Here is an 18,591-nt window from a genome sequence, read left to right as displayed (position 1 = left end):
CCCGGTCGTCTTACCTCCGGATCCTATAATGGAAAGCCTATAAGCTTATAGCCCCAACAAATTTACAAGTCATGCCCCGTCACGTCCTCCGCCGACACCCCACCGCTCCTCCCCCCGAGCCCCCCCCCTCCGACTCCCCGCAGCCGCCTCCGCCGCGCCAGCGGCTAAACCACATCCCTGCGCAACCACAATTCCAAACCCCATCACCTAGAGGGCCTTCTATCCCACAGCTTCATCCTTCGTCTAGGCCTATTGAACCCTCGGTTGATGGAGCAGGCCCTTCGGAGCCTGTGCGGCGCGCCGCGGCGGCGCAGGCGGCTCTTTTCTCGTTGTTCGGGCGGGGTGTAGTTGGTCGACCGCAAGGAAGAGAGTCAATAATTGGGGAGGGTAGCGATAATAATGAGGACGACAGTCAGTTGGATGATGTGGAGGGTGATGAGCACGATGAGGACCTAGACGATGCGGAAATCGATGGCCAAGTCGGGGTAGACGAGGAGGGGAGTGAAGTTGAGCTTTCGGAGGAGGAAATGGAGGGAATGGTTGGCGAGGCTATTGAGGACGGGGATATAGAGGAGGATGAGGATGAGATGATGCAGGATCGGGGTGCGTGTGCTTTCTTTTCTACTTCAATCGTGCACTGACCTTTCCTGCCTAGACAAATCACCCACTCCGCTTCCCAGCGACCTCCGCGAAATATCCTCGCTCGCATCTTGGACTGTCTCTACACATAAACCGGGCTGCGGTGTAGCCGCGCTTCGGAATCCAGATCATACTCAATACTGGCAGTCTGATGGGCCGCAGCCGCACACTCTTACGCTACACTTCTTCAAGCTGGTTCCGGTTGTCAAGATTAGAGTTTACCTTGATTTCAGTCTCGATGAGAGCTATACACCCACAAAGATGACGTTCTTAGCTGGAATGGGCGGAAACGATCTCGTCGAGTTTGCGACATGGGAGGGGGAGGGTCCCTGCGGCTGGGTTGACGTCCCCCTCGAGGGAGTCGGGGGTCAGAACGGAGGCTGGGTGCGAAAGACGCACAGACGCCGGCGAGCACAAAAATCTTCACGGCCTCGAGGACAGGTAAACAAGGCCAAGGAAAAATCGTCCGGCGGTATCTTCGTGGATGATTCGCTGCTCTCTGACTCTGAGAACTTTGAAAAGACCAACCGCAAGCATAGCCATGGCCATAAACCGAGAGTGCACGAGGATCAGGATGAACCCAGCGACGAGGGCGACTGGGGTGATGATGGCGATGACGACGACGACGATCCATATGCGGGGAGCGTTCTCAAGGCCATGGTAATCCAGATGCGGGTGATGGAGAATCATCAAAATGGAAAGGATACCCATGTACGCGGCTTCCAGGTGTTTGCACGCGACGACGACCGTCGACGAGTTGGTAACGCTCCCTCCGCATCAGCAGATGGTCGAGTCCGCAGGCATAGTATCCGCAAGTCCCTCCGCGGTGCTACCGACGACGATGGAAGGGGCGAGGGAAACGGGGATCGCGATAGGGGCAAGGACACCGAATTAGAAGAGCCGGACTGGATGGGAGACCCCGTGATTCGATGAATGGATGCTTCATTGTCCAACTTACTCCATCTTCTGCGCTCTAGCGTTAGGGTTTATCTGGCGTTCACGGGCACAGGTTCGCATAGTATTATGGGCACAATCACAAAAGTCAGGGAGGATATCGTTCGGCGCCTCAGTTTAAGATACCCGTTAGTTTAATATTTACAATGCAATCAATGTCTTTAATCACAGAGTATCAGTCTTGTCCACGAAAGTACGCATCCTGTCGTAAGTATTCTATATCAATTTGTTCGTAACTCATTTAGCATGGCCCAAAGGCACATATGGTATTTACTTTTTCCGTTTGCACTCGCCGCAGTTACTTATTTCTTCAGGAGCTTCTCCAATTCAGCAGCAACGGCATCACCGACTTCCTTAGTAGATGCCTTGCCGCCAATATCGCCAGTGCGCACGCCAGCCTCGATAACATTGCTCACGGCGGTCTGAATAGCACGGGCCTCGTCAAATAGAGCGAAGGAGTACTGCATCATCAAGCCGACAGAAAGGATAGCAGCGACGGGGTTGACGATGCCCTTTCCAGAAATGTCGGGAGCGGAGCCTGTCAATGATTAGTAAACAACAACGCCTGGCAAAAGATGAAGTCGAGAGTGAACGTACCGTGGATGGGCTCGTAGATACCATTCACCTTGCCTGTTCCATCAGGAATGCTGCTCAAACTGGCACTGGGCAACAGGCCCAAAGAGCCAGGAATAACACTCGCCTCGTCCGAGATTATATCACCGAAAAGATTGCTAGTGATAACAATGCCATTCAGCTGACGGGGGTTCTTGACCATGATCATTGCAGCGGAGTCGATAAGCTGGTGCTCAATCTTCAGCTGGGGGAACTCCTTGGCCATGACCTCGGTGACAGTCTTACGCCACAACCGACTAGTAGCGAGAACATTGGCCTTGTCTAAGCTCCACACGGGGAGAGGGGGGTTATGTTGGAGGGCGAGGTGGGCACCGAGGCGGGTAATGCGCTCGATTTCAGCACGAGAGTACGGTTCCGTGTCCAGCGCGAAGCCGCTGCCATCGTCTTCCTTGCGGTCGCCGAAGTAAATACCGCCAGTCAATTCACGAATGATGTTGAAGTCGACGCCGCGACAGACTTCTGGGCGAAGGGGAGAGCTGTCTACCAGTGAAGGAGCGGCGAAGTTGCATGGTCGCAAGTTAGCGAAGGTACCCATTTCTTTGCGCAGCTTGAGAATCCCCTGTTCGGGACGGACTGGTCCAGTTCCCCACTCCTGTGTTCAAATTGGCTGCAATTAGCCCAGTCTCAATGTTTTGGGGGGCGTCGAGGGGCTAGAGTATCATACAGGGCCACCAATGGCACCAAGGAAGACGGCGTCAGCATTCTTTGCTGCCTCGAGCGCTTCGTCGGTCAGGGGCGAGCCTGTGGCATCGATTGAGCCCTATATAGAATAGGCATTAGAGCTATGTCCCAATCTTATCATGGGGGAATGTAATAACAAAAAGAGCAGGATACTTACACCACCCAGCAAATGATCTTTGAGGTTGAAGGTGATATCTTCACGGCTTTTCTCGATAACACGAAGGATCTAGGTCAAAATGAGTTTCGGGTTTTCAGGCTAACCATGGTGCGGTGTATCAATTCAGGTGGCTTACCTTGACAGCCTCTGCAGTCACCTGAAGTAGAGCAGGTTAGCTCTCCACTATAGTTGTTGTCAAGCATAAAGCTCACCTCTGGACCACAATGATCTCCACCAAAGACAACGATATTGAAGGAAGGCATTATAGGGGCGCTTTTGGGAGTGGATGGCAATGACAACAAGCAAATGAACATACGACACAGCGGATAAGAAATAGGATTAAGAGGAGCTGCGATGATTTAAGGCAGTTGGCGGGGTGGATTTGCAGTCTTCCCCACGCCGACACCGGAGCGAGCGGTTATGTACGGTAATCCAATCTCCCCAATTGGGCCCAGTCACGTTTCTTGACAAGTATACCAGACAGAACCAGATAAACAGATTAAAATAACTAGAAAATCAAAGGGTGAAGGAAGCAGGTTAACGACATGATGCAGAAGAAGTATTAAAAAAAAAAAGGTTGGGAAGAAAGATTATATCGGGAAGAAGCAAATAAAGAAGGGGCAGAAACAATAGACCTTCGCTTGGTCCACGCGCGCCTGCTCATGACAGATATACGCACTCCCAATTCCGCATGTTGCTCCCAATGGAAATGCCCGGAAATGATCTCTTCATGCGGCAGGGGGCGTTTGCCGCAGATAGATAATTGAAAATAGCACACAGGCTCCAGATTATCCACTGACGGGACAGAGTCTCAGAGCTGAGCACGAAGATTTGGACCGTCAATTTTGACAGCCCAGGCCCAAAAGTTTTCGAAGGCCGAACTCGAGAGCTTGACGATGGAATCGAAGTGCATCTCGAAGCCCCGGTGGACTGCAGATTCACCAACCGGCAAGCTAATGCTTCCGTGCAAGGCGAGCGTTCCGGCGGCTAACCAGATCACCTTCTACAAGCCAGTTGGCGGCCTTTACCAACTGCACAACGTTGACGAATTGTTTGAATGCCATAACTGGGAAAGAGACCGAGGTGATTACCCATGGCCAGAAGCTGTCGATCTTGTTGGCCCGGGCCAATTCCAAAGCTCCGGCACTCCAAGGGCTAGCAAATACACTTGTCGACGCTGGGGGTGGAGGGGTGCCCCCCACGGTGACACCTTGAGGCGGCTGAAGCAGAGACGGTGATAGAGTTGGCGAAGAAAAGGAGAGCAGATAAAGACCGATGAAGAAAAGCTCGTTGAGAGCGCAGCAGATAAAAAGGACGGTCTGTGGGCGTCATCAGCAACATTTGGAATCTGAGGGGAATCGAAAGGCTCACTCTGCTGTTGTAGTAAAGGTACAGAACCCAGCTCCGAGAGGAGTCAATCTTTTTGTGACTTTGGTTTGCTCCCCCCATGCTGAGTGTGGCGTACATGTGCATGTAATGGCTAGCCATATCTAGAGCAATCAAGGATTGGAAAACAAGCGCCCATCGTGGCCAGGCAGAGCTCAAAAAAACGAGAAGGCAAGCGGTTGTGCAACGATCGGTCACCATATCCAAAACCGCGCCGAACGTAGTAGATTGATTGAAGTAGCGCGCAGCATATCCATCTAATGCGTCCAGCAAGCAGGAGACGCTGTATAGAATCGAGCATGTGCGAGGATGAAGAGGCATGTAGTAGAGGGAGGCAATCGCTAGAACAACTCTCACATATCCTAACCAAGCCCAAAAGTTAGCGGTGCCTTGCTTTAGATGAAAACGGCCAGAATCAAGCGCTTTACCAATTATGTTGGGAGCAAACAAGTACACATTCTCCTTCACACCATCATCCTCAACCGGCGTTGCCGATCTGCTTCGTTTTGGTGATTTTTGAACCGTGCCATTACTCGTTGGAGATGTGTCGCTGACTTCGGGTTGGGCGGCCAGCGCGGCCTTTTGCCTTCTAGTCCGGGCGCTCATATTTCGGAAAGCACAAGTTGCAGAATGCCTTGTGCGATCTGTTCGGATTTCACCCAGGGGAGCAGAAGAGGGAATGGATCGTGTAGCAGGCGTTGAAAGGAAGGTGTTGGAAAAAGGAGAAACTTCTTATCCGACGTTTCCACCGCGGACGAGTCGCGCGATTTCAGCAGCAGTGTTGATCTGGGCTCGAATGCGATCGGAGAGAAGGCTAGAGTAGAATTCGCGCGTCAATGAATGCCAGGTGAGGATCAAAAGTATTGCGAAAGGAAGGAGAGAGCACAGCTCGCCGAAATGTCGGCCAAAGGTCAGCTTGAGGAGCTTATCTAACACGTACCACGAGTGATTTTGGAGTATAGATCAGATGTTCTGGACACGCGTTGCTCGGTCGGAAGTTTACACCCACAACCATTGGCCTGACAAGAAGCTGAGGAGATTTTGCACGAGGGATGAGGGGCGATGAAGGGAGATGTAAATTTAACTCTGGGCTGAGTGATGGACACTGGGGCCGTCAATACTCAATAGTCAGCATAACCCTGAGGATCGTCTACTTGGGCAACTTTCCTCGATAAGCTCGATAAGCCGCCACCTGGGAGTTTTGAGGCGATGAAATGAGCCAGTCGTAGGCCAGAAAAGGGCAGGGTCCGCTGGCGGCTAGTGAAGATGCGAAGAGGGGATTCAATCCGTGTACCTAACAGTCCCAGTGAGCAAAAACAATTGCTCAAGATGAAAAAGTAATTGGCGTTCCCGGTCGCTGGATTGTCCGCACATACGAAGCCTCTATACATGGTTCTTAGTCCAGCACAACACTACAAGCAAGGGAAACATATAGTTCGCGGTATGTATGTAATGTATGTACAGTTGATGAAGTGCAAAAGGAGGATACAACGAGGCCTGACAAAGACAGTGTTATATATACAGTTTCTATCTCCGTGACCTGCGCGGATCAGTAGCCTCCTGTCGGCGGAATTCACGAGATTCTTTTGTTCCCAAACTTCCCAGTCCCCCTTCAAGTCGACGTTCCCAACCACCCAGTCGCACGACGAGACAGGTAGAGTTGTCCCCTGACCTAGTCACTTCGGTAGCGAAACTAACCACATGTCGAGACCCTTCCTCTGGGGTCTTTGCTTCTTTGACAATGTCGACGACTTCTTGATCAGTAAGTGCATCGCTGATACCATCTGACATGAGTACTAGAAAGGAATATTCTGCAGGGGCCATCTCGAACCGACGGAGCTCGGGCTCAGCCGACACCCCGATTCGCTTAGATTGTACATCACCAAACGCACGGGTGTTGGCTAGCCCGCTAATCCGCTCTTCGCCGAACGAGTCCGTAACGAAGGTAGCCGCATAACGCCGTAGCCGGTTGGCTTCGATTGGCGACGAAGGGTGGTGGTTAGACGTAAGTGGAATGGCCTCGCCTGTCACCGTCGAACACAGTACGATTCTGGTGTCACCAACGTGCGACACTAGCAAACTTGACGGGCTAGCTGGATGCCAAAAAGGCGCGGGAGTTGGAGTGGATATTATCACAACACTCGCTGTACTTCCGCCCTTGAACCGTCTTAGACCGGCTATGTTCAGGGATTCAGAGCGAGCAGGCCCATAAAGAATATCATCCTGATAAAGGGGGCGGCAAACATTGACCAGCTCATCATCTTGTCTTGCTGCCTGAGCAGAGACAAAGTCTAGGTCTGCACGTAAAAAGGCGTACTCAAGGATTTCTTCTATGGTGACACTCTTATCGTTGTCTTGTGCTGGTTTCGCCTCGTCATCTGCGGATGGTTTGGTGAAGTGTGAAAAATGAGGAGGGACGAATCTCTTAAAATAACCCCCGACGAGGTTCCTCCAGTTCTGCACTAATGTCTTTTCAAGCCTTCGAACCCGCGATGAATTGCTGCCTTGTCGGACTGGCAACTCGTTCGATGCTGGGTCGTTTTGAGTTTTGTAAGAGGAGCTCTCCCCGGCCCTTCTTAGGCTCGATTGCAGTTCAAATTCCGCAGCAGTGTCCTGGATATACTCATGCAGGGTTTCCTTCAGGAAGGTGCTGCACTCAGATCCGCCGTGACCATCAAATATACCGAAGTAGAACACCTGAGGATCCCCGCTCGCACTGTCCGCAGCTCTGTTCTCCCGAAGTCCAGAAACGTCCCGCGCAGCAGGGCCTCTAATAGTCAAGGATGAAGGGGGCCGTTTCGCAAAAGCAGGGATGTCAATCACTCCCGCCTGATAGGTATCCTCATTTGCAGGGCGAGTTCCTCGTGAGGTTGTGGCTCCGAAGTGATGTTTTGCGCTGCGGAGCGGAATCCGAACCACGGTCGTCTCCCGACCAAGCAGCGTCTGGAAGGAAGCTGGAGAGTGTGACGATTCTCCTGTATGTGGGACTGATGCCGAGCGAGGGAGTTTATGATACGGTGTAAGTGGACCCCGAGGGTCCGGATGGAGGGAGGATGAGGGAAGATGCGTGACGAAGTAGTCGTGGAATTCGCGTCGTTTTCCAGTCCGCGATGGCTCGGTTGTCTGAGCCTTCGAAGAGGAAGAGTAACGACGGTTGCAGATGGAGATATAGTCTGTCAAGTAACGCGAATTATAAGTAAATTGTTTCAAGAAATCATGCTCTTTCTCCTCCGTGTCGTCATCTCCTTCGAATTATCGGAGATAAGAAGGACAATGGGAATTCGGGGAAACCGTACTGCAAGTGTCAACCAGGGTCCAGACCTGGACAGTGGCTCGCTTCGACGCAGCCAGAGTCATGAAGGAGGCCGCGACATTGATGCTTGAGAGGAAAAGGGATTAGAACAACGGTGGTGTTGAAAAAGAGAAAGGTCCTTTTCCTGGGGACCACCAATTGTCGCGGGGGCTGATCTAATACCTTAACGTTCGCGCGGCCCGAGCGAAGAATGCAACGGAGAAACTCCCCGGCAATTCGAACACTAGGTATTCTGGGATTGGATCTTACCTACTATCATATTATCTGTCGTACTTCTCACAGTCCTACTCCGTGCTGAGCTGGCTTAATATCGTCGTAGTCCACTTGAGCACTTCGCAGAGAAGGGATTGGCCGGACTCATTCCAAGGTTGTGCCTAGAGAACTGACAGACTACAGTGACGAGAGAAGACGGATGGATATGCTAAGATCCGACTGATTATTGACTGGGGCCAGTAAATAGTCATAGTGATCAAAGCTCGTGAGTACCTACCTGAGTGTTCAGCGGGCTCTCCGATACAGATGACAAAATACAAATGTCAAACTGACAAAAAAGTGTGGAGCAGCTGGGAATCGAACCCAGGACCTCTCCCATGCTAAGGGAACATTATACCACTAAACCACAGCCCCAGCTGTTGGTGGTTACAGCGAGTCTTAGTTCCTATAGGGTAAGCTTAAACCTGAGGCCAAATTCTCCGCTCCAAACTATGACAACACCATTCTCCAACTCTGAAGCCGTCCCCGGGTACCTTCATCAACCCTCAAGGACAGGCTATCCGCGGTAACTTGATGGCTCCAGTCGGGCGCTCCGGTGATCTCTATGCTCTAGCACAGCTCATCTCCCTCCAAGCTCGTTGTAAACAGCGTCTGATAATCCACTTACCTGTGTGCACTTGGTCCGAGTCACTCAAGCGAGTGCAGCCCCTGCTGAACCTCACGGTCACCTATGCGCAACCAGTCCATCAAATCATCATACGTTTGTCAATCCTGCGATATTACACTCTTAGGTCTAGCTGACTTTGTTCTCTATCAGCTTCCGCACGAGTTAGACCGACTCAAGCCGATTGACACGGTCCTTGGGTCGATACATGCCCTTCTCTTACGTCCTCCCATGCTATTACACAGTGCTTGCGGTTTGTTCGCAGCTCCGAACGGATTAGCCTTCCTCATAATACCATCTGCACAATGTCTTCAGATCTACAACATGACTCATTCGTGTCTCGACGGTGTTGCTGAGCGACTTGCTTTAAAGGCTGGAACCCTACATTCGATTTCAACATTCGACCTTGTCTTACCGGTCTAGACCGACTTAGGCGCAATAGCCTCAATAGGCAGTAGCCCGGCGCTTAGCAACTTCGTTCTTAGAACATCCTTGGTTGCTGGTCTGTGAGTCAGGGGCTTCAGGCGAATCATCCCGCGGATACGGCATACGAATCTATAGCCGTACCGGCATTCATTCTATGTCTGTTCGGTCATCCACACAATCAGACTGATACATCCATCGTGATCCACTATGCGGGTTCATATGTCGCTTGATCACTCCGTCAATACCAGACGCAACTAGGGCCGGGGCGCTCACGTTGTCGCCTGGGTCGCCATTTGCATGTAATGCTTTTCCCTGGGGGCTTTCCTGCCGGCTATAGGTTGCCGCCACCAATCTGTCCACAACAGGATGGGGCTGTGGTTTAGTGGTATAATGTTCCCTTAGCATGGGAGAGGTCCTGGGTTCGATTCCCAGCTGCTCCACTTTTTTTGCTTCTATCACGAACATCTTTCGATTTCGAGGATGAAAAAAATTTTTGGTGGTGAGTGGACCCCATCTTTGATCATAATGCATCATTAGGGCTAGACTTACATCAACTGGGGCTGTGGTTTAGTGGTATAATGTTCCCTTAGCATGGGAGAGGTCCTGGGTTCGATTCCCAGCTGCTCCATCTTTTTGCTTTTTGATATATTTAGAACCTTTTGGCCTCACTGATACTACTTCTGAACCGAACGATGCATGGTTTGTGATGGTGATTTTGCACTTAAACGTGCACGTGACTTGGCCTGCTTAGGGCTGGTCCGGCCTGCGCGAACCTACTATATAACTAGGTACCTACGGAAGACATTATTCCGACATACTTTTCCATCTGCGTCATGGAATAATGCCGCTCGTGACTTGCAGTTCGCTAGATTACCTAGCAAAGGTGGTGACACCTCTCCTGCGGACGCAGTGAATACCTCCAGCCTGACTGGGCATGAGCAACATCGTCTGAGTGAGAGGCCGGTTACTCCTGCTCGATAACTAGTTGCGTCTTCCCATTCACGGTGCCGCTGTTGCTTCTCTCCGGCTGGTGAGACTGGTACTGCCTGATCTGCCATGGTCGCTCTCTGCGGGATGTGATGGCTTTCTCTATTCGCGAAGTAGGTGCGCATGGTGCCTAATGCAGGTCACTTCGTCGTTACCTGTCTCCGGAACTCCGCACTTCGTCTGCTGATATTTGTGGGTATGTTTAGATGGCGTTTAGATGGCAAGCGCGCGCCAATTCTGTTGCAATGTTATTCTTGCAGGAACCCACTCAGACAGATCAACTTAGTACTTCTTTCACAACATGGGTAATCCGAACTATGCATGTCCATCAATGGTAAACTCGATTATCTATATGGTAGGTGTAGCTCTGGGTAGATTTAAAGCTTCTTCGTGGCTTGCTTCCGTGCGGGTGGCGGGTGCGTGAAATCGTCAATAGTGTCGGTTCCTGCTTCATTTCTTCATTTCTTTATTTCGAGGCCAGCTAGGTCCTGCCTGCTTTGCAGGGGCAATGATCTCAGTCCAGATCGGGTTGATTAGATGGGTACTTTGGTAGTGCCTATGCTGGAGTATAGTTGTGCTTTACCTTCTCGGCCTTCTCTACTACTTGGTCAGGCAAGACGGGGCAGGTCGGGCCTTCGTTCTTGGACTTTAATCGCCCCTTTCTTTTGGAACAACCACGGTCTATGGTGTGGGGCAGTCACGCTTGGTGTCGGGGTTGGCAGTCTCCTGCTTTCGATTATATAGGAGCCCAATATTCCATCAAGCTCGCTTGTGAGGCGGGCGCAAAAGACACGGGTCAATGAATCCTCCCTGCTGGATCCTACGTATAGCCATATACCAATCTACCTCGGTGTGTTATTGATTAGAGACAAGGGTTCTGGCTGCAGGCTCTGCATGCGCATTCCTGGCTTGGGCTATTTATTCTGTGTGGAGGTGCTGCCGGACAGAGTACTAATCAAGGTACATTCTTCTCGGGGTCGTTCCTTCCTGATTCGGTATGCCACCGGGGTGGGGAAGGTGTGATGAGTTATCTTGACTCCTTTTTCCTGTCCCGGATTCTTTTTGCTGAGGACGGCCTTGGTTGTTCTGTTCTACGTGGTACTTTCTTATCCCAGTGGTCCTCTTTATGAGCAGGCGCAAGGGACACAGTCCGGTTGCTCATTCCTATGTTTTACAAGCTTAATAATGACTCCGCAGTGTTAGCAGGCCTGTATGTTGTTTCATTGTACAGTGCCTCGTGAGGTATGAGCAGGTAGCCTTTGTGCCAGGCCCCTTTCTTCACTATTGGCTTAAACTCGTCGTGTCGGTCTGCGCCATCTTGCGGTTGTCCCGTTGGTCTTCTTTATGCAGTGTTCAATATTTTCATATGTAACCGGTATTTCGGGTTTGGGGCATTGTGCATAGGCACAGAATTCCGGTTCAGTCGTTTCTTTTTGTTTGGATCTGTGGCTTTCCGGCACTCGCTCCTTTCCTCTACCGAGCAGCTGCGAACGTGTTTTTCCAACATGGGCGTTACCCACCATATTCCGTGTGTTCGGGGGCTAAACGAGTTGACGGTAGACTTACTGGTGGGGGTGACTCGGTGGGCTTGGGTGCTGGCTTTTATGGTGTGGTGGGCTGCTGTACAGTATACGTATCTGCTTTCGTTCAGGATGACGGTCTGTTGGGTTCCCAGCTGTCTTTGATATTTACGCCGCTGTGTATAATTGGTGTCGAGGCATCCGAACCGAGTGAGCGCTCCATTTATATATTTGCGGGACAGCCTTACATTACTTACGCGAGTACCAAGATACATCACCTTGAGAAAGACTATCTTATAGGTACCGAGCAGACGAACCACTACATATGCAAGATAGAGCGCACGAAAGTTGATGCCATTTGAGTGCACAACCAACCTATCGTGACTGAGACCTAACCCCCAGATACCATGACCGGGAAGCAAGAGGCAAGGCTTTCAGTTTAGGTATATAGAAATATCTAGCAACAAGCTATTTCATCAAATGGGGCTGTGGTTTAGTGGTATAATGTTCCCTTAGCATGGGAGAGGTCCTGGGTTCGATTCCCAGCTGCTCCATCTCTTTTTGCTTTCCATCTCCGTGAAGCTCTTCCTTCGTACCTGTCACCCGGGATGAGTGTTTTCTCTTTTTCTTTTTCTTTTTTGGGGCCTACGACATTCGATTTCAGACTTGGTTGATTTGGCAGTGCAGAATAGTATAGGCCCACAAAAGATCAGCTTCATCAATGACCCGATCGTGGGCGAGCCAGCAGAAGTCCTTCATGAACAAGTACATTTACCACAAATATAAGTAAGTAGATGCACTCGGAAGACGGCCTCCACTAATCTGAAAGCGCCCAAGAATGTCAACTGATTACGACGGGACTCTAGCAGTGTGCTCTCAGGAAGACATCATGCTGCGTAGTTGTTAATACCCGAGTTTTGTCTCCCACGCCCACAACGACTCAACATGTAAGGATTGTGCTGTATGCACCAGTCGTCATACCCCGGTTTACAGGTTCCTGCAGCATACATGCTCCTGATATCCCGTGGACTGTCCCCGAACTTCACGTGGACTCGGCATTACCGACTCCCAACCTTGTCAGATATGAAAAACGTACCTGTCATCCATCCGCTCGTTGGCACCGTACTTGCCCCGATTTGCTAACCGGTTCTCGCATCCCGTACATCGTAATCTGACCGGTATCATGGTGCATGAAAGCCCCAGTATTCATGTGACCATCGGCATCAATGCTGGGTCGTGTAAGCAGGAGTGTCGCATTTCTTACACGATTGCCAGGGGTAGAGCCGGTAGACCCAATGCTAAGCTAAGCTGTATGTACCTGTACCGGATGTGTCTGCTTTGGCGGACTCAAGCCTATACAGCGTTTGAAGTATTCCCGACGCTTGAATGCGTGGGCGACACATGTGCTTGCGTGGGCTCAGATGGTCCTCGGAGGCTCCAGCAAGCGGTGCGGCTCCAAATTCCAGGAGAACAAGTTAAAAAAAAAAAGCATAGACCAAGAGGATATGATATGCTGGAAAGGCAAAAAAGATGGAGCAGCTGGGAATCGAACCCAGGACCTCTCCCATGCTAAGGGAACATTATACCACTAAACCACAGCCCCATTTGATGGAAGCTTGCTAGGGTTTTTGGTTATATAAGTCTACACGGTTTTACATCTCATGCTCGACTGACCTTGGGTCATCAGGCGGATCTCGAAAACGCCCTTACTCGTAACTCCGTACACCATCCAGATCGACGGCCAAGCGATGACAGCAGCAAGGGAAGGAACCACAATATCTACTTATCTAATTACCCCTCCTGCTGGATTCCTGAAACTACACCTATCGACAGCCAGGCCAAGACTCACCCCCAAGAACCACAGAATTGCATCGCAAAGCCAGCATGACGATGTCGGGTTTTTTCTAGACTTTCTACCTACATACTTCCATTTAGGGGCCGACTTTATCGGCCCATAGCGTACAAAGACAAAAACAGCATCGATAAGGAGATGCTCGGAGAGTTGGCGACGAAGAGAGCAGCAGCTACAACAGAGACGAGAAAAACATCGACTTTCGGCAGCTTCATCACGGCCACAACGGCCGCGATCTCTTTTTTTTTTCTTTCCTCTCCTCTCTAATAGCGGGGCTTCTTTTTGTGGACGCTTTCTCTTTCTTGACCAGGTTGTTCGTACATCATCATCCAGAAACAAGCAGCAAGCATGAACAAACAGAACGAATTGTAGCCGAAGGTAAGAAGTCGACGAGATGACGTTCAAGTAACCGGCTTCTTCGGCACATTCAACAAAACATGACCCAGATACATCAGATTCACCTCTCCAGGACTATGAGAATTGTTCCGAATCCGCACGATAGGAGTAATCCCCAGCCTTACACGGGTCTCGTTATTCTTCAGCCCAAGCGGATCGCCATGGACGTAGGGATCTCGGTTAATCATCGTTGACGGATCAAAGTGCTCGCCTTGTTCGGGGAACTCGATCCTGTACTCTAGCGGCATGGAGTACATGTCGATGGCAAGGGAATGGGCTTCGGCTATGATTGCGTTTAGGTCGAGCCACATCTGTCCGGATTGATTGGCTGGTTCATGGCCGAGTGGGCCGATGTATGTCCAGAGCTTGGTGAGGTGAGATTGAATCTTTTGCTGATTGAACTCGGCGAAGTTGGGTCTTTTCAAGAGGGTAACGAGGTGGGTTGTCATTGCAGAGAGCATCAAGTGGCGGACGGTGATGGGGGTGTCTGTTTATTGTGTCAGCTGAGTGAGTCTCTCGCACGGAAAATGAATAATGCTGAAAGTGGTAGAGGGTCTACCGGATGTCATTTGCTTTTGGATCTGATTGATCTCCAAGTCCACGGAGGCGTCGAACCCCTTGATCATGGTGATTTTCAAAATTTTGTCAATGAGGTACCAGTTGATGGCCTTCGCGACGAAGAACCCTCGCGTTGCAGAGTTTCCAATAAGGACAGAAGCCTGTGCCCGGCTTGATATAGCCATGAGGTAGTCCTTGACGTGGTCTTCAAGATGGCTATCCATGAAGATATTGGGGAGACTCGCATGTGTCTGTCCGAAGATCTCCGACATTCGCATTAGTGATGAAAAGCGAGTCGAGAACTCCGCCATCTCCTTGTGATAATCGGCAACAGGCTCGGGTGTAGCACTGTTGGCAAGTGCAGCGGCCAAAGGGCCGAGCAGACTCGGAGCCAGGCCAGACGGGGCACTCGTATTAAAGGAAGTATACGGCCCAGTGAACGGAATCTCGAACTTTGGTGGAGGCTGATCGAACACATTGCTGTAGTGAGAAGCAGACCCAAATGAAGTCACAGACTGCGGAGTAGGGGTCTGAGCCTGCGCTCGATTCGGAGACTGAAAGTCGAGCGGGGAGGAAGTATTTTGCGCAACGCATGCCCCAGTACCGGCACCGGCACAATTACTACCACAACAGGAGACCCCAGAAGCACCGGACCCGGACCCCGGATACTGGTGTTGGCATTGATGAACATGCGGATGAGGATGACTCGGCGTCATGGGAAACACCATTCCCATGGGCGACTGGGCCTGCTGTTGATGCTTCCTCAACCCTCTCCGGTCAGAAATCGTCCTGCTCTGCGTACTAATTGTGACCTTTTGTTTCTTGACGAGCTCCTCCAGCTCGGTCACTTTCTCGTGCAGGTTATTGATCACCTCCGTGTCGCGGTCGATGCGCTGGCGAGAGTCGTCGAGCTCGCGGCGGAGACGCTCGACTTCCGCCCTCGCTGGGACATCGTCGGTCTTGGTCTTATGCCCTGATTTGTATTCATATTGAATGCTGAGCTCTGAGGTATCGGCATCAAAGTCGAAGGGATTGTCGAAAGCCATTTTTGATGAGAGGTTGTAGGCTGGTGTCTTTGGTATCTAGTTGGGGTGAACACACGATCATGAATGGTTAGCCACGACACAGGAAGACACACACACACAAATCAGAAACATTGCACCCACTAACCTTGTCATTTATCAGGTCTCCCACAGCGTCTCCAGATAGTCCCAAGAGGTGTTGTTGTAGCAGGCCCTACTTAGCCTGAGGTAGGGGAGGTATAAGGGAGGAAAAACTAGTAACAATCAAGCTGGAAGAAGACTGAGGATGGAAGATGTGAGGAAGGGAAAGAAGAACCAGAGTCAAAGGCTGGTTGGAAAGAAAAGATCGAACTGAAAGTATACTAATGTACTCAATTGTTCAGACCTCTGCCTGGTGTTTCCTAGCCTAGGCCTTTGAAGATTGCTCACCACTCGCGACTTCATAGTGTTACCCCTAACATCAGAGTCACTTCCTGGTGATTGTTGAGATCTTGGGACTGGGCGAATCTTAATTCATAGTGGTTAGACTTAGGAATGTGATTTCTTTACGGAAGGCTCTTTCTCTCCCAGCCTGTCATTTCTATGAGCTGGGAAGCCCAAAAAAAGAGAATAAGCGGGATCTAACAAACTACAATGAAAGATGAAAGCCCACGAATAAATCAATCTTGGAATAACCGATGGTGGGAAGATATGGAGGCCAATAAGAATAGAATAGCAGTCCATTTCGCGCTAAATCAAATATACAGAGAGCCCTATAAACAGATCATTGCGCATCAAGCCTTTGGCAGTCAAATCCGTAGAAGCGAGATGTCGAAGAAAACTTGCACCTACCAGGGACAGTGTCGAACAAGACCAGGCGCAGGGCTGAATCTGAATCCAAATCACGAGATTTTGCGGTTTGGTAGGTCATGCGGTCCACAAGTCGCACCTGGTAGATGAAATTAGATAGATACCTACTACCATCGAGAATGTGCGGTAGGCGGAGTAGATGGAAAAGTTGATGGGGAACTTAGATGGCCTTCGTTCGAGAGAACAAGCTGCTGTAAACGGCGTCAACAACAGGCTGAGCAGTAATCTGGCGACCGCCAAAGAATCTTCCGTTCAGGCCCTTGATGGCGTTCTCTCCACCCTGAACACGGTCGAACTTAAGGTATATATCGCCCTGGGAATTGGGATCTAGTGAAATGTGAACAACATGGCCATATTTCTCTTCGCACTCAGCGCGGACGTCATCCTCCAACTCCTTAATCCAGGCTTCACCCTCCTCCCTGTGGAGATGGTCAGTAAGGCACGTATTGCTAATCTTCGGGGAGAGCACGAACTCAGTCGGGTCGAACATGTTGCGGAGCATGACACACCGACTCGCCATGTTGACGTTCACAGGCAATGGCTTGGCCTCGGCCTTCGGCAGAATAATCTTCTGTTGTTTGTCGTCCACAGAAGGCTCAGCGGGTTCATCTGTTCTTGCAAGCTTCCTCATCAATGCGTCTCTACTGAAGTTGTTGAAGTTCACACCGGCAACATCTGTGTCATCCAAAGCACTAGCACCAGTTCCCTTTTCAGTTTCACGGCCTCCAGCGCGATCAAAGTTGCTGGTGCCGCCAGCTTGAACACCACGTCCACCTGAGCCCGAGAACGAAGAGCCCTGGAAGTTACTTTGGGTTGCACCTTGGCTCTGGGCACGTTGAGGGTTGTTGTTCTCAGGGGTGAACTTATCGTTGCCAAGGCCAACACGAATGGCTCGACCGCCAAGATCATACCCGTTCATCTTCTCGAGTGCTTCACGAGCCTGATTGGGGTCACGGAATCTATAGTAAAAAGGATCAGTAACGGTAGGATATCTGAGCGTGCTTTATTGCGGACTTACTGCACGAAACCATATCCCCTACTTCTGCCAGTTTCGTCCTTTTGCAGCTGAACGAATTCAAGTTCACCAAACGGCTCGAAGACGCTCTGAAGGTCACTTTCATCTATACTGAAATGGATATTACCCACATATAGTCTATGAAAGGGTGCAGAGTGCTTGTTGCCGCTGCTGGCTTCGGTGTTGCGGGCTTGGCGGTTCTTTTCGGCCTCTGTCAATTGTGCAATGATAGGAATCCCTAGAAGTTTCTGTCCTGTAAGCTGGATAGCGGGCGCGACGGAGCTTTCGTCTTTAAATTCGACATAACCGACACTAGATAATGATGTCTGTTAGTCCGAGGTAGAGATAAAATGAGACAAAAACGGCGGCTTACCCTTTGGATCGCCCACTGACACGATCCTTGACAATTTGGGCTTCCTTGACTGGCCCAACTTTCTCGAAAAAAGCAATCAGCTCCTTCGTTCTAAGCCGCGCAGCGAGTTGTTGCACGAAGATAGTGCGTCGGTCACGTTCATCTTCGTTAAGTTCAGGGCTCTTGTCACGGCTTCTTGAACGATCACGCTTGCGAGTGTCACGTTCCCGGCGAGGACGTCCTTCCTCTTCGCGCTCATCCCTGCGGGACCGACCTGAAGGGCGGTAGTATCTGTCATCATAGGGAGATCGAGATCGGGTGCGGGCGCGGCCACCACCACGGTAGAAATCGCCATTCGAGCGATAGTCATCACCCTGGCGGTCACGGCGTGCCCGGCGACGGTCGCTATCGCGACTCCTGCTCCTCTTCCTGCTTCTGTGGCTCCCGTTAGCACTGCCGTGTTCGCTTTTCGGACTTTTCATGTCATCATCTCCGTCGGCATCCTTTGAGCGGCGTCGATCACGACTGCGATCGCGTCGTTTGCGTTCCCTATCGCGCGAGCGGTCACGGTCGTCGTGTCGGTCGCCATTTTCGGCCTTTGAGCGGTCGTCGCGATCCTGGTTTGGATGAGCGGCAGCTGACTCGAGAAGCGCTTCAACGTCGAGACCTGACATAGTGTTTATAGGCTAACGACCCCCTCTAAAAGAAAAGTTGAAATAGAGAGAGAGATATAAAATCGCGTGGAGAGGATTGGATCACTTTGGCTTGGTTAGAGCGCGCAGGCGAACTCGGCTTGTCTTTTTTTGCGAACCCTTGTATTTGAAACCCAAGCTCTTGCCTGCCACTTGCTCTTCTGGACAAATTCAAGACTAAGATATCTTCGTCATTCAGCCACTTGATGGGCATATCAGTGACAAAAAGCCTGAATGAGATGGTTGCTTGTTGCTTGGTCTGATTGAGTGGAGGAGAGAGAA

General features: G+C 50.8%; 9 protein-coding genes and 5 non-coding genes across 14 annotated transcripts; 5 read left to right on the top strand and 9 right to left on the bottom strand.

The window, feature by feature from the left end:
* The first annotated feature begins 9 nt into the window (after nt 1–9).
* On the top strand, nt 10–1,742 carry BJY04DRAFT_190536 (anaphase promoting complex subunit DOC1). The gene is made up of 2 exons (XM_073711516.1): nt 10–603; nt 656–1,742. Exons 1-2 carry the CDS (start codon nt 72–74, stop codon nt 1,570–1,572), a joined length of 1,449 nt encoding a protein of 482 aa, XP_073570790.1. The 5' UTR covers nt 10–71; the 3' UTR covers nt 1,573–1,742.
* A 153-nt stretch (nt 1,743–1,895) lies between these two features.
* leu2A (3-isopropylmalate dehydrogenase LEU2) lies at nt 1,896–3,327 on the bottom strand (the record flags this gene model as incomplete). Its single annotated transcript, XM_073713911.1, has 6 exons — nt 1,896–2,131; nt 2,191–2,818; nt 2,891–2,986; nt 3,065–3,133; nt 3,201–3,221; nt 3,277–3,327. The coding sequence occupies 6 exons, from the start codon at nt 3,325–3,327 to the stop codon at nt 1,896–1,898; spliced, it is 1,101 nt and encodes a 366-aa protein (XP_073570789.1).
* A 690-nt stretch (nt 3,328–4,017) lies between these two features.
* BJY04DRAFT_218810 (CDP-diacylglycerol--inositol 3-phosphatidyltransferase) lies at nt 4,018–5,056 on the bottom strand (the record flags this gene model as incomplete). The annotated part of the gene is made up of 2 exons (XM_073716390.1): nt 4,018–4,383; nt 4,436–5,056. 2 exons carry the CDS (start codon nt 5,054–5,056, stop codon nt 4,018–4,020), a joined length of 987 nt encoding a protein of 328 aa, XP_073570788.1.
* Nucleotides 5,057–5,844: 788 nt separating this feature from the next.
* Nucleotides 5,845–7,850, bottom strand: ptcA (type 2C protein phosphatase PTC6). Its single transcript, XM_073720881.1, has 2 exons — nt 7,747–7,850; nt 5,845–7,623 (listed from the first exon to the last, which is right to left on the bottom strand). Exons 1-2 carry the CDS (start codon nt 7,805–7,807, stop codon nt 5,978–5,980), a joined length of 1,707 nt encoding a protein of 568 aa, XP_073570787.1. The 5' UTR covers nt 7,808–7,850; the 3' UTR covers nt 5,845–5,977.
* Nucleotides 7,851–8,318: 468 nt separating this feature from the next.
* On the bottom strand, nt 8,319–8,390 carry BJY04DRAFT_t84. Its single transcript has one exon. It is a non-coding gene; the product is annotated as a tRNA-Ala (tRNA).
* Nucleotides 8,391–9,138: 748 nt separating this feature from the next.
* On the bottom strand, nt 9,139–9,721 carry BJY04DRAFT_69391 (uncharacterized protein). The gene has a single exon (XM_073720880.1). It carries the CDS (start codon nt 9,598–9,600, stop codon nt 9,214–9,216), a length of 387 nt encoding a protein of 128 aa, XP_073570786.1. The 5' UTR covers nt 9,601–9,721; the 3' UTR covers nt 9,139–9,213.
* BJY04DRAFT_t85 lies at nt 9,435–9,506 on the top strand. The gene has a single exon. It is a non-coding gene; the product is annotated as a tRNA-Ala (tRNA).
* BJY04DRAFT_t86 lies at nt 9,623–9,694 on the top strand. Its single transcript has one exon. It is a non-coding gene; the product is annotated as a tRNA-Ala (tRNA).
* Nucleotides 9,722–12,055: 2,334 nt separating the features above from the next.
* On the top strand, nt 12,056–12,127 carry BJY04DRAFT_t87. Its single transcript has one exon. It is a non-coding gene; the product is annotated as a tRNA-Ala (tRNA).
* Nucleotides 12,128–13,104: 977 nt separating this feature from the next.
* On the bottom strand, nt 13,105–13,176 carry BJY04DRAFT_t83. Its single transcript has one exon. It is a non-coding gene; the product is annotated as a tRNA-Ala (tRNA).
* Nucleotides 13,177–13,300: 124 nt separating this feature from the next.
* Nucleotides 13,301–14,377, bottom strand: BJY04DRAFT_190524 (uncharacterized protein). The gene has a single exon (XM_073711514.1). The coding sequence runs from the start codon at nt 14,280–14,282 to the stop codon at nt 13,827–13,829; it is 456 nt and encodes a 151-aa protein (XP_073570784.1). The 5' UTR covers nt 14,283–14,377; the 3' UTR covers nt 13,301–13,826.
* BJY04DRAFT_190525 (uncharacterized protein) lies at nt 13,301–14,377 on the top strand. The gene is made up of 3 exons (XM_073711515.1): nt 13,301–13,465; nt 13,561–14,195; nt 14,276–14,377. The coding sequence occupies exons 1-2, from the start codon at nt 13,322–13,324 to the stop codon at nt 13,690–13,692; spliced, it is 276 nt and encodes a 91-aa protein (XP_073570785.1). The 5' UTR covers nt 13,301–13,321; the 3' UTR covers nt 13,693–14,195; nt 14,276–14,377.
* On the bottom strand, nt 13,922–15,583 carry BJY04DRAFT_69342 (uncharacterized protein). The gene has a single exon (XM_073720878.1). The coding sequence runs from the start codon at nt 15,423–15,425 to the stop codon at nt 14,313–14,315; it is 1,113 nt and encodes a 370-aa protein (XP_073570783.1). The 5' UTR covers nt 15,426–15,583; the 3' UTR covers nt 13,922–14,312.
* Nucleotides 15,584–15,933: 350 nt separating this feature from the next.
* BJY04DRAFT_190519 (putative RNA splicing factor (Pad-1)) lies at nt 15,934–18,587 on the bottom strand. The gene is made up of 4 exons (XM_073711513.1): nt 17,639–18,587; nt 17,269–17,577; nt 16,724–17,209; nt 15,934–16,669 (listed from the first exon to the last, which is right to left on the bottom strand). Exons 1-4 carry the CDS (start codon nt 18,289–18,291, stop codon nt 16,411–16,413), a joined length of 1,707 nt encoding a protein of 568 aa, XP_073570782.1. The 5' UTR covers nt 18,292–18,587; the 3' UTR covers nt 15,934–16,410.
* Nucleotides 18,588–18,591: the final 4 nt, after the last annotated feature.

Source organism: Aspergillus karnatakaensis (assembly GCF_047715665.1).
Source record: "Aspergillus karnatakaensis strain CBS 102800 unplaced genomic scaffold BJY04scaffold_27, whole genome shotgun sequence".
Lineage (NCBI taxonomy): Eukaryota > Fungi > Ascomycota > Eurotiomycetes > Eurotiales > Aspergillaceae > Aspergillus > Aspergillus karnatakaensis.
Note: the sequence above shows the minus strand (reverse complement) of the source record. Positions and strands in the feature narration are given on the sequence as shown.